This window comes from Candidozyma auris, chromosome 5, assembly GCF_003013715.1.
Source record: "Candidozyma auris chromosome 5, complete sequence".
NCBI classification, from domain to species: domain Eukaryota; kingdom Fungi; phylum Ascomycota; class Pichiomycetes; order Serinales; family Metschnikowiaceae; genus Candidozyma; species Candidozyma auris.
Window position 1 is genome coordinate 259834 of NC_072816.1, and position 13584 is coordinate 273417.

At 44.4% G+C, this 13584-nt stretch overlaps 4 protein-coding genes across 4 annotated transcripts; 2 read left to right on the forward strand and 2 right to left on the reverse strand. All coding sequences in view use genetic code 12, as the record gives it.

Annotated features, from left to right (window-relative positions):
- Window positions 1-284: 284 nt before the first annotated feature.
- Window positions 285-2057, reverse strand: CJI96_0004382 (uncharacterized protein; the record flags this gene model as incomplete). The annotated part of the gene is made up of 1 exon (XM_029036635.2): window positions 285-2057. The coding sequence occupies one exon, from the start codon at window positions 2055-2057 to the stop codon at window positions 285-287; it is 1773 nt and encodes a 590-aa protein (XP_028888732.2).
- Window positions 2058-4061: 2004 nt separating this feature from the next.
- Window positions 4062-4773, forward strand: CJI96_0004383 (uncharacterized protein; the record flags this gene model as incomplete). Its single annotated transcript, XM_029036636.2, has 2 exons — window positions 4062-4110; window positions 4172-4773. 2 exons carry the CDS (start codon window positions 4062-4064, stop codon window positions 4771-4773), a joined length of 651 nt encoding a protein of 216 aa, XP_028888733.2.
- Window positions 4774-6051: 1278 nt separating this feature from the next.
- Window positions 6052-7197, forward strand: UBI4 (ubiquitin; the record flags this gene model as incomplete). Its single annotated transcript, XM_029036637.2, has 1 exon — window positions 6052-7197. One exon carries the CDS (start codon window positions 6052-6054, stop codon window positions 7195-7197), a length of 1146 nt encoding a protein of 381 aa, XP_028888734.1.
- Window positions 7198-7266: 69 nt separating this feature from the next.
- ECM29 (Ecm29p) lies at window positions 7267-12975 on the reverse strand (the record flags this gene model as incomplete). The annotated part of the gene is made up of 1 exon (XM_029036638.2): window positions 7267-12975. The coding sequence occupies one exon, from the start codon at window positions 12973-12975 to the stop codon at window positions 7267-7269; it is 5709 nt and encodes a 1902-aa protein (XP_028888735.2).
- Between the last annotated feature and the right edge of the window lie 609 nt (window positions 12976-13584).

Consider the following 13584-nt stretch of genomic DNA (forward strand, 5'->3'; position numbering starts at 1 on the left):
GGTGGGACCTATTGTGAGAGTATATGCAGTAGGGTATCACCGACTCGGTGATTGAGAAGGACCTTCAAACAAAGATACGTAGGTTAGTTTCGATAAGGATTGTTCTGTTAGTCGTCAATTGGGTCATATCTGATAGAAGTGATACTAAATGAATCTTATGTACGTGGAGTGAAGGGTTGGTCTGGTGCTGAGCGCAACGACGTTGGTGATAACGGTGGAGTTTACTTTTTTTTTGTTAGTGTTTTTCCTTCCTTCTCTCGCATTTGTTCTCTATTTTTCACGCTCTATGATGTCTGCTCTCTCCAGAGCCATTTTCTCCACAACTCGCCTGCCTCATATATAATGCTGTCCATGTAGTCGTACCGAAACCCGTGATCGGGGGATGTAGCGCCCCTCTCCTTTTCTTTCTGCTCCTGATATTGCTTGTACTTGTCGCTGGCTTTGAATGACTTTGCGGGAAGTCTTGACAAGAATGTCCGGATTTCGTGCTGGTCAAGTTCCACCAATGTGTTTCCTTTGGCCTGTAGAAGAGCTAGGCACACAAAGAGTAGCTCAATGTGCATATCAATTTTTGAAAACGGTATGACTGCGCTGTTTTGATCGCAGCTCGATGTCAGCGAGCATTCCAGTGGTGGCAGAAGAGACGGCAGCGTCGATGCTGGCGAAGAGGAGTTTGAGGAGTTTGATAGATGCTTTTTCCGTGAGGGCGACTCACCGTTTGAATTAGAGCCTAAGCCTCGATCTGAGTTTCCTTGGGGCTCAATGTGCAACTCATTTATGAGATCTTTAAAAGAGTCCTTCTTAGCGAGTGGGGGTGACGGGGATTGGTCCTCATCGTAGTTGACGGTCCAAAACACATCGGGACCCAACTTCTCAAGAAGTTGATCAGATATACGAAGCTTATCGCTGTAGTAATGCTTGTTGTTTTCGGATTTTTTGCTTTGAAGTCTCCACCCGACGAGAAGGTCCCACACACGGCCTCTATCGACACGAGACCACACTTTAGCACCGCAGAACTTTAGCCACCAAATGAGCCATTCATCGTAATGGGATCCGAACTTGTTCAAAATCTGTTCCTCCAGAAAATAGTCAGAAAGTTCCGGAAGAAGAATTTGAAACACGTAAATGAAAAATGAAACACGTTCTTCAATTGTTCCACCGTTGATAGGGAGTGTCAGCTTATCGATTTTCACCAGCTTGGAGGCTATGTCCCTTTTGTTGGCCAGCTCTGGAGAATGCAAAAGAATTAACACGAGACGCTCATACACCTCATGAAAGTTCATGTTGCTGATCGTCTCGTCCTCCACTAACTTGTCTAGGTAAGTATCTAGGCCTGGTTGAGACTGAATAAACTCCTCGTAGTCATCAAAAACCGATCCCATATGGGTATTATTCGACGACGTCACATCGCGCCCCAAAAGCACCCATGGCGAATGAGGGATCGGAGGAAACCATTCCGCGAGACCCAACGCGATCCAAGAGAGGGAGGAGTCGTATTTGATAATTCTGCCCCATTTAGCCACAAATTTGTACACGGATTTCTCCAACGTGTCAAACAACTTCAGTTCGGTTTCCGAAAGCGGCTCATCGGAGGTGCTGGCCACGCGATGCATATACTTTCTTAGATCTTTTCGTATTCTTCTCTTAAGCTCAGAGTCGGCGGAATCGTGATCGGAAGTCTCCGTCAGGCTATCTTGGTCTGACAAATTGTTATCGGGCTGAATAAACGGATTGAGAACAAACGGGTGGTGTTTAAGCAACACGGGCCACACTTTAAATCGAAGGAACGGTGGAATGCCCTTTTGTCTTGCTAAAAGAGCCAAACCGTGATGGTTTTTCTCCTCGAGAAACTGAAGGCACTTGGCAAAGATGTCTGAGTCATAGTGGAATGAAGGAGTCGACTTTTTCGGCGAAATCGACGAAACAGACAGTGTAACCGACCCGTCCAGCGCGTGGTCGGCGGTAGCGTCTTTCAGGCCACCTAGCGGCGGTTCCGACGGCTCGGAACGGTCGATTTGGTCTTGGTCTTGTTGATCAGGGCAAGCTGGTTGGCTCATTATCAGTACATGGTGTGAACGAACAACACGGTATAGATGTTAGGATTGAAATTGAACTTTAGGCAGAGGGCCTGAATTTAAACGATTGAGGCTGACAGATGCAAGACCAAGGTTTGGTGGAGGTTAAACCTTCAAAAAAGGGCAACTGGTTGAGATCGCCTGATGTGCCAGATGCCACAGGGGGAAAGCAGTAAAACGGGAAGACGGATTTATGGGAAGGTGTACGGGTTTTCCCGGGTCACGGTATCACCAACAAAGCACGGGTCCTGGTAGTATGGAGGTGATATATAAGAAAAGGTGTAGTTGATGGACAGAGCAAAGAAATCGTTATCGAAATTTTGATAGAAACGAGAAAATGCGCAGTGTGCGATAGAGAAAAAAAAATAGATGTTCTTTGGTCGCTTGTGTGCAGTACGCCCATTCTCCAGCCTAAGAGTCTTCTGAGTTCTTGACTGTTGCGGTAAGTCCCCACAAGAGGTAGAACAGAGGTGGAATTGCTGAAATTGATGTTGAGCTGGGGGTTTAAGAATCTGTTATCACGTGATGCTACAGCAAAAAAAGTGCAGTGTTCTAACGAACTCATTGTCAACTGATTTTCGTTTCTTAGTGCTTCCAGACCTTTATTAGGTTCTATTGTGGCAGGCGAAGGGCCGCGGGAGGAAGAAAGTGAGCGCGACAATGTCGTAGCTGCCTCAGCAAGTGTCGATTCAGTCTGGTACATTTTGCAATTTCGAACAATTCAATGATATGGTTGAAGTAACTATACTCTGAGGGTTACATTGGTGTCTTTTTTGTTTTTGATTTGCACGAATTTTCAGCTACTTTGTGTGGGTCTCTTTAACGCCGTTCGCGCGACATTTTTGCAGCCATGGTGTGAATCACTAGAGAAAAGTATTTAAAGGTTACCATCGACCTCAGAAGCAAAGTCTCACATATTTGACCTTTCTTTCTTTTCATGTCCATCTGGGAGTTCTAGAAATCATATTTTGAGAGAGCTTTGTGTCAGCGTGGATCCCACAGGCAGACAATGGCTTCCGTGATACAGTATAAGGACCGTGTCGTGTTTTCCAGAAATGGTCCCAAAGGGTATATCGATTGCCAGGAAGATCCTCAAATTCTCCTTTTTGAATGGCTGAGTTGTCGATAACGGTGAAATTGCCATTCTGTTCAGTGCATATATGTGTCCCTGGGAGAGCCACAGTTGAGAGCCAATCACAGCCTACAGGGGCCCCAAGTATCAGAGTCCAGAAATCAACCTGACCAAATTTCTGTGGCTTCGAAAATCCCCGTTTTTCATTGTCTGTGGCCATGTTAGCACAAAACATCTAGCTTGTTGTCTATGGCCAGTGTGAGCTAAGTATCAGCTGCCACAATAGAGTTACAAGCTGAAGGATCTGACTTTGTCTACATCTTTCTTCCTAATTCACGTTCTTGCCGTGGGTTTACGCTCTGCAAAATTCTCACTCTACCTTTACATTTTTCGGATCTATAAGAGAGTCTTTATTTTGTGTCATTCTTTTGATCCATCTCTCGTCTCAATCTCTCCTCTCAATATTTCTTCTCAATCTCTCCTATCAATCTTTCGTCTTAATCTCATCTGCTTCTCGACCCCTCCCCTATTCTGCTAGCACCTTCTCTGCATCTTCATACAATGTGCTCATTCACGACTCACCCTCGACACGCTCAACTATTGGTTCCCCAGATTATCTTCCCCACCTACACATGATAATGTCTCAAGTCATAGCCAGGTGAACAGAGCAAACAAGGAGGCTTCATTCCAGAAACAGAAAAATTCTTCCATCATTTAAGCCCTCCTCTCTCTGCACAACTTGTATAAATCCCCTTGGTTTTGCCCAATTTTTCACCCAATTTGCGCTCCGGAGCTGCCGACCTTTTCGTGCTAGCATTGTCATCGCGGCCCCTATTTAAGCCGAATAGCCGATAGCAAGAATCAAGAAAAATCCCTGGCCAATTCTACAAACTGCTCCTTTTTCTCCCTACTACATGCCTCTATTCAGCTTCAGCTCTCTGTCAGAGCAGAAAATCAGGCACGGTACGTGAAATTCACCAGAACCGCTTTTTTTTTTCTTTGCCCTCTCCCTACTAACAGCCAGCGCTCTCCCTGGAGCCCTTGGGGCCCTATAACAGTGAGCTCCTTGACCTCTCGATATTGACGTTTGAGCCACGCAAGATGGAGACAGTGTGTGATGTATTGGAGAAGAAGCTCATCAAAATCCTTCTTCAGGCCCACAAGCTGCTGTTTCCCAAAGTTGACCATCTCACCCGGTCGAGGTCGCTTTCGACGAAAAACTCCCACTCCTTCGCCCCTCCCCAGCGGTCACACACGTTTTCTCCACAAAAAAGGCAGAACGAGTTTGTCTCTCAGCTTGTAACTCTCAAGTGCCTCACCGTTATTGTCTACTTGTGCCAGTGGGGCTCTGGAAGCTTCATGAACTGGCTCAAACTCAAGTACACGCTGATAGTGCAGCCATTGGCGACTTTGGCGTTTCTGCCCACGTATGCGCTGGCCATCTACGCTAAGGTGGATGCGGTGGTGCGTTTTTGCGAGGATGACGATGCTCTCAGGGTCTCAAGAGACTCTTTGGACAATATGAGGCTCGAGATGAGATTTGGCGGGTCCGAGAGACTTGCAGCAAGATCGCTAGACGGTACTGGCCAACCCCCTTTGGTGAAATTGTCGCCCAAGCAATTTTGAAAAATGATAATGTTTCTGCTGTACTGTTAAAGCATCAAAGTCTAGTGATTAAGACACTTCCAGTTAAGTGTTTGTACCTTGCATCGCCCGTCGTGCTCAGTTCCAAAATTGTTCCTGATCATCATGACGATTCCCGAAAACAGGACCTCATCGCCTTCAATAGACTTGACTGGTGTTTAACTCCACGAACTGGCTTTGCGTCTCCTTTCAAGACCTTACGCAGGTTGACAAATCGAGGAGCATTTCTTCACAGATTTCGAACGTTACTTGTCCCCAGTACCTATTGGTACCTGTTCAACACATACGGTTTTAGATTTGCATTTGCAGTTTCCTACTGTGTTGCCCACAGCTTATGAATTACGACTTTTGATAATAATCCCTATTTAATATACAATCAAGCAATGTCCATGAGTCCCTGTTGTAGAAACAATCGAGCTGTACCACCTTCACATTCACTGTCTTGCTAGCACTTTTATTTAGATAGAAGTGATCTTTTTGTGGAAAGCATGCGTTTTCACGCACGACTAATGGCTGCAAAATCTACGTAAAACTTAGATATTTATCCGCAGAAAAAGCTCTGTGATGCTTCTATTTGAGGTTCATGACACTTCAGTACGAGTAGCTCTCAGGACTGAAAGTCAAGCCGCATAATCAATAGTCAATTCCTTCCCTGGGGAATCAGCCCACTCTCATTCAACGAGAGTCAAGTGTCTCACTTTTATCTGCATACTTTGTCCTAATACAAGTTACAGAGACAGAACTCGGATTGAAAGTAGCAATTGCCTTTAAATTTTACTTGTGGTAGTTGTACAAACCTTTGCAATTGTCGCCATGTTCAGTTCTTGTTTTCCTATGAGAGCGCTTTGAACAATTTGTACATTTGGCTACTTCCCACTCACCTCTCACAAAAAGCAACCACTAGGCGAGGAAAAGGAATCTGGAAAAATAGGTTGCAGAGAATTAAGCAGGAATCTCAATGCTGCCAACGCAAGTCAACCCAATTTTTAGAAGTAGCCTGTAATACTCATTTTCCGAAAACCTCTCGAGGCCATCTCTCCATACTATCTAATGTAGCACTGACTATTTGTGTGAGCCAGCCGCTTCGAAGGTAGGCGAATTTCTTTTTTTTTGTGAATTGCTTTTTCCTCGCCGCACCCCAGGTGTCACACGTGACCCCCTTTCCGCGCACTTTATCTACACCCCTTTCCGGAAATATATAAGGAGGCAAAGTCGCCACATTTACATACTTAGTTTTTCTCACAATATCCATAGACACAAATGCAAATCTTCGTTAAAACTTTGACAGGCAAGACCATCACCCTCGAGGTCGAGTCCAGCGACACCATCGACAACGTTAAATCCAAAATTCAGGACAAGGAGGGTATTCCACCAGATCAGCAAAGATTGATCTTTGCCGGTAAGCAACTTGAGGACGGAAGAACCTTGTCTGACTACAATATCCAGAAGGAGTCCACTTTGCACTTGGTGTTGAGATTGAGAGGTGGTATGCAAATTTTCGTCAAAACTTTGACGGGTAAGACCATCACGTTGGAGGTTGAGTCTTCCGACACCATTGACAATGTCAAGTCGAAGATTCAGGACAAGGAGGGTATCCCACCAGACCAGCAGAGATTGATCTTTGCCGGTAAGCAATTAGAGGACGGCAGAACCCTTTCCGACTACAACATCCAGAAGGAGTCCACTCTTCACTTGGTTCTCAGATTGAGAGGTGGTATGCAGATCTTCGTCAAGACTTTAACCGGCAAGACTATCACTCTTGAGGTCGAGTCCTCTGACACTATTGACAACGTTAAATCCAAGATCCAGGACAAGGAAGGTATTCCACCAGACCAGCAGAGATTGATTTTCGCTGGTAAGCAGCTTGAGGATGGAAGAACTCTCTCCGACTACAATATCCAAAAAGAGTCCACTCTTCACTTAGTTCTTAGATTGAGAGGTGGTATGCAAATCTTTGTCAAGACCTTGACTGGTAAGACTATCACTCTCGAAGTCGAGTCTTCCGACACCATCGACAACGTTAAGAGCAAAATTCAAGATAAGGAGGGCATCCCACCAGACCAGCAGAGATTGATTTTCGCTGGTAAGCAACTTGAGGATGGAAGAACCCTTTCCGACTACAACATTCAGAAGGAATCTACCTTGCATTTAGTGTTGAGATTGAGAGGTGGTATGCAAATTTTCGTCAAGACCTTGACGGGAAAGACCATCACCCTTGAAGTTGAGTCGTCCGACACCATTGACAACGTCAAGAGCAAGATTCAGGACAAAGAAGGCATTCCTCCAGATCAGCAGAGATTGATTTTCGCTGGTAAGCAATTGGAAGATGGCAGAACTCTCTCTGACTACAACATCCAGAAGGAGTCCACCTTGCACTTGGTCTTGAGATTGAGAGGCGGTCAATGAAGGTGCATTCTTGTGTAATGATAATTGTATACTTCGAAATCTATCATTAGACTATTTAAGATTGTAGACTCATTGAAAATGGTCAATGGCACTTTGTAACTCATTAGATGTTATCGTAGAAATGGATTCACGTTTTAACTTTGTGAGATTGTCGACGATAAATCTAACTCTGTTGGTGTCACCGTTCTCTTTGAAAACGTTACGCAATACCTTCGAGTTTCTCGCCAACATGATGATATTCTTCTCCAACATTCCCTTTTCGTCGAATTCGAAAAGGATTGTGAAGGCTTCAGCAATCATATTTAGTTCCGATACACTGAGCGAGGTACTCTCCTTCTCCAAGCCTTCTAATAGAAGCTTAAAGTTTTCATTAAACCCTGTGCACGTTCTCCAAGATTTTTCATGGTCTGAGTTTTTGAACTTAACCAATTCTTCAAATGCTAATTGGAGAAGGTCTTTGTGAACAATTTTGGGTGACACAGCTTGAAAGATGTTTTTCAATAGATTTAAGTGAAATTCCTCGTAGATGATTTTCTCCTGGTTCTTGTTAAAGTTTGAGATGGATGTGAACTCCGTGAGATCAAGATCTTCGATGTAATCTTCAGAAAGTACAAGTCTCAAGACCTCAATATAATTTTGGACTAGTTCATCATTTTCTGGATACTCGTGAACAAACTTCCCCACGCTTTGAATGGCCTTAACCTGGTAAATTTTGTTTCGTCTTTTGCTTTCGACTTGAACGATGTGGTATATCGCATTGAGTAACTCATCGTTCTTACGAACAAAGGCAGATTTGTTACAAGTGAAAGTCACAAGCGCATCGAAAACCAACTCCTTACCATTCCAGGACTTTCCTTTACAAAAATCGAGAAGAATGTCGAAAAGCGCTTTTAATTGCTTCTCAGAATCGATATCGATAGATTGGCAGAAGTCAGCCAATGAGCGTGCAATGACTTGACGAATATAATGGTTGGTCAGCTTTCCGTATGTTTCGCTAATCTTTATGATCTCATCGAAATATATTTTTGCGGCACTATTACCGCTTGAACTTTCAATCCATTCTCTTTCAAATATCTCTCTCACTTCCTCGGATTCATCGTGCTTGGCAACGAAAACCAATGGCAAGAAAGCCGATGCAACCGCCTCAAATCTATCCAGACCGCTATATTTGCTGACGCTTTCGGACGCAATACCTGCTAGTCTTCTTTTTGCTTCGTCCTCCGCTTCAAGATACATCCTAGCAATTGTCTCACTATACTTCAACACAGCATCCATGCTAGCAATCTTCGACACATACCCTGCGGCAGCAGCATAGGACGAAGCTACCGCCTCGTTTCTGTCATTTAATTGCTGAATACAGGTTGCAAGAAGCTTGTCGCCAAAAGGTTTCACGATAGCGTACTTTTTGTTGATAAGATTAACGATCACTCTGCTACCACAAACCTTCGATGGAAGGCCAACAGAGGATTTTACCGACCTTTGAAGTGCCACAATAAGATGTGGCATGAGGTATTCATCGGCAAGCGCAAGGAGTCTCTCAATTGCATCTATCATTGGTGAGTGACCGAGACTTTGTATTCTTTTTGCATCAACGTCACTCGTTCTGAGGTTGTACTTTTCAGCATTCAAAACCAAATAGTTCACTATCTCAGGCTCTAGAGTGGACATCAATTGTATGAAAGTCTCCAATAGCTCTGGAACGTGAGGCTTCACAGCCTTACCACCAACTTTGCATAAATCCACAATGGTTTCAAGGGCAAACTCTCTCACGTCTTTTGCATCACTATGAAGCCCTTTAGAACTCAAAAAGAAAGGAATCAAATAATTCAACACCTCAGTTGCTTTAGCAACAGTTGCATTTCCAGTGCTTACATCTGCAAGTCTTGATAAAGTTTTAGCTAACAGACGACAAAGCTGGGTCCCCTCTTTACGAACACTTTCCTTTATATCGTCCATGGCACGGAAACTCATGTTCCAGATTTCTTCGAGTCGTTGTTCGTATAGCTCTAAAGGCAGTGTCTGCAATAGATTACCAAGAGCTGCGGTACTTGCCTGGCGAACGCGCCATTCCTTCGAACCCATTCCTTTCAAGACTTCATTGAGGATGACATCAAAATACTCTCGTATTGTTTTCTGAGTATCTTTGATAAGAGCAGTCCAGATGTCACCCATGGACTTAGCTACCGCCAAGTTCGGGTCGAAGCGGTATCTATAAAGCTTTGGAATCAAACGGGTGCTGAGATTTTTATTTTTTGAAAGCATGTCATCCAAGCTAGACTTTGCCATGATTGAGCCGAGACCGAATGCCATTCCACGCCTCGAGGACCATAAGGCATTTGATTTGGCCAAAGACATGAACTTGTAAACTAATCCTGGATCGCCCACGTCTTGCGCCAAATTGAGTACGTCTCGATAAGTGGAAACGGAACCATCATGGGTTTTTAATACGTTCGGATCAAATAGCTGCGTCTCTAGGTCTACCGTACCTGCAGTAGGGTTGGTCGAAGTTTCTGAGTCCGTGAACGATCTGAAAAGACCCTTTACCAATGTTTCTTTGAGATCTGCGTCCCCTAATTCGTAGATAATGCTCAATCCTCGTGATGCCAGCTCTTGGACGAGTTCATCCCTGTCAGCGAGAAAGCGCATAAAAGCCACATGGATTCGAGATGCATTCTCTGCAATTTCCTTCTCTCCACTTAGATATTGTACAAGTGAAAGTAGCCACAAGCAGCCTGCTCTTCTAAGCGAGGGCTTGGTGTTTGCGCAAGCCTCGAGCACGTTCTTTAAAATGACTGGCAATCTTCCTGTGGACTGAGGGACGTGGGCCACTTGAACACCCTGAATATCAAGTTCCTGTTGGAGTATCCTGGACTTCCACCCGCCTGCCACTATGGCAAACGCCTCACCACTAGCCAATGTGTAATCAAGTTGTTTGGATGTGTGAGTGTCGTAGATTATTTGTTCTGTTTCTGTCAATTCATCATTTTGCATCGAGTCATAGGTTTCGGCGAGTGAAAGCTCTAATTTCAGCAATGCCAAAACAGATAGCTCATGACACTTTTTGGCTCTTGGAATGATAACTTCTTTGAAACTTCGAACATCCTTTTTGATATCATCATATAACTCAAGCTGCGGACCTAGAACACCAAAAATTGCAAGTTGGCTGAGAGACTCAAGTACAGCATCATAAGACCTAGAATCCTTTATACCTTCTCGAAGCTGTTGTATGTAGCTTTTGAAAGTCTGCGAGCTGAGCAAGTCATTGCGCTGTACTAATGCGAGCCGTGATATGATGTAAGCTTGTGCTAAGAGACGACCGGTGATCCTGCTGGCGTTGTTTCCAGTATCAGACATATCCACAAGCCTGCTGAGTAACTCAAGTACTTCATTATCCAAGACGGCCCGATTAGCAGCAATCATTCCTAAAATCTTGCAAACCTCTCGGGCAGATGTCAGCGCTAGCACTTTTTCATCGAGGAGTAACAACAATTTAGGTAAATAGGATTTCAACTGAGAAACAGCACTTGAGGGAGCGAATGATATAACTTGTGCCAAAACGGTGCTGAAACCTGTGTCTGAGACATACTGAGAGCCACCAAAATGCAGATTGTACAACGAATCAAAACAGATGGAAAGGAATGATTGAACACCTTGTAAGTTCTTCTCCTGGGCTAATCCCCCTATCACCAAGGATTGAACAGTTTCATCAACTTCCAATGCTTTGTCTACTCGAGCACCCCAGTCTTCGTCAACAACTATAACAGTCGAATGGTCCTCTGTGACCTCCATCACAAAAGCTCGAAGTATAAAACGGACAGCTACGCCTAGGCTCTGGAAAAGAGTGCTTTCTTCGTCTGCTTGCGATAACCCTGCTTGAAGAACATTAACTAGATCAGTAAATGCTGGAAATCTGACTGATGAATCAGTGCCCAAAAATTCTCTTGATGATCGGAAGTCAAGGTTGTTTGACTGTTTCAAAAGATTGAAGTAGTATGGTTGTAAGCCTTTGTTTGCTTCCTCTACAGTTTCTGGGTTATTGGATTTAGCGGAGCCAAGGAAACAGAGGTAGCGTGCCTCCGCATCCAGAAACGCAAAAGCTGAATTGGAATACTTCATGGCCACATAACAACACGCGCTGAGATTACTTGAGGAGTTTGAGAACTCCAAGTACTTTCTCAAGACCTTCTTCAATTCTGACTTGCACTCGCTGGATAGTCTAGATAAGTGTGGTTCGAGAGCAGATAAGACATCCTGAACAACAGGGCGAAGTTCTATGCTCTCCTCTTCTAAGGAGTCAAAAAGGAATTTGATGTAAGTCAAGTCTGCTTCCCATAGTTGTGGAGCGTAGCGCAAGATGTCACCCAACGCTTCATACTGTAGCATTCTCAGGTTAACAGCTTGTCTATAATTCAGCACCTGAGAGGTATCCATCTCCGGCCAACCGTCTTTCATAATACTATCTTTGAGTTTAGAAAGAATTGACAAATTGAAATCGCCCTGGGTCAGCCCGGCTCCTTCTTGCGAAGCTCCGCTACTTGACTTTGTGACAGTACGAATATAAGCCACAGCGGTTTGTCTGAGTCTTGAATATTCAGAATTGAGTGCATGTTCCGAGATTTGCCTCGTTCTGGGGTCTCTCATTGCACATTTAGACTTACAAAGTAAAGCCAAGATCTTCTCTTGGAGAGTTGGCGACACTGGAGGAGTCAATGGCTCTGACTTCCCAAGAAAGAGTTCGGTCATACTGTCGATCAAGTACTTATCCTCCAAGTCAAGGGGAAGCTTCTTGAACCAAAGTGCCGCCTTGTTGTTAATGGAAGAGGAGCCATCGGCGGAGGCAATCAATAAAGGCAAGACAAGCAAACTTTCGGTAAACCCAGCACTTAGCAACTCCATAATGCGTAATTTGGCCTCCTGAATTTCGCCCAACGACTTGTAGGTGACACCGGCGTCCTTCGTGAAATGGGCCAGATCCTGAACACTCATTCCAGGAGTCTGTATCGGGGCATTAGCATTCGGCAAGAGCAAAAAGAACTTCGAAGCAGTCTTCACTAAAGCCCTTTCATCCTCAGGACGCACATCAAACCCCAATTGCTCGCGGCACTTCTCGTACTCGTCACTATCACGAGCAGGCGCCTTGTACCCGTCCAAGCACTTGAGCAACGCTGCAAAAACACGGCTTGTGACCGCTGGAGGATACGTATGGTACCCTTGTAGCAATTTTGGAATCAACAGGAACCTTTCTTCAGGAGTGAGGCGCTCAATGCCTTTTTGAAGGAAAAGTAAGCTGTAGAGTCTGACTTGACCGGAGTCAGCGCCATTGGGCACGTTGGGAGCCTGGATTTGCAGCAACAACGCGTCCACGGGCAACCTCATCGTTCTAGCAGCGGTGATTCTGGGAAAAACATTCTGAATAATTTTAAACACCGCCTGTCTGACTGCTCCATGGCTGCTTGCGAGTTTGAGTAGTAAGGGTGGCAAATACGATGCAAGGGCTTTTTGCAACTGATCTTCGGAATCGGCGAGTGCAAGTCGAAGATCGACTTTGGCAACCAAATCGAGCTCTTGATCAGCCATACAAAATTGCAGAAATATGGGAGGATTCTTTGCTTGGAGATGTTGAAGATTGTAGCCTCCAATGTATGGAAGATCACGTGCACACTCAGTGGCGGCGGCGTCTCTATACGGAGGGGTCCCAGAGTCGTCGAAGAGTTTTTCGTAGCCAGAGGAGAAATCAAGGCTGAAGAGTTGGGAGATTACGAGACTATTTTTGAGCATTAGTTCAAGAAATAATGTGTGCAATGCGAGAACCGTTGAAAGTCATTATTTGGATGACTTAGTATACTTGGCTTTCTCGTTGATGATGATAATTGTGTCTACTGTAATAACTGGAAGTACCACTGCCGTCATTTCAACAGTTAAAACGAGTCTTTTGTTCATCTGATCTGTCACAGTAGTAACAAAATTTCTTTATTTCCTTACATGCTCGATACAATGCACTGGGGCTAGCCTTCTTAACCATCACCAGTTCACTAGATTAAGCATTAACAGGGGAAAAAAAAATAAACCCGATGTGTTCAACGGATTGCATTGGGGACCCTCGATTTCAGATAAAAAATAATAAAGTTAACTCTTCTTGAGATTTCATTTTTGGCAACTGGTATTTGAAAAGGTAACGAAGCAGTTTGACAAACAAGGTATCTGCAAGAGCTCGTCTCCATATATATGAAGCCTCAAAGGAATATTCTATGCGATACACTTAACCCCTCTTCACAAGAGCTGACCATGACAGAAATGAGCAAGACAAGGAAGACGCTTTTGGTTGTTACGATCATCGTTGCATTCTTCGTCTTCATAACTCGGACATTGTTCAGAAGATTCATGCAT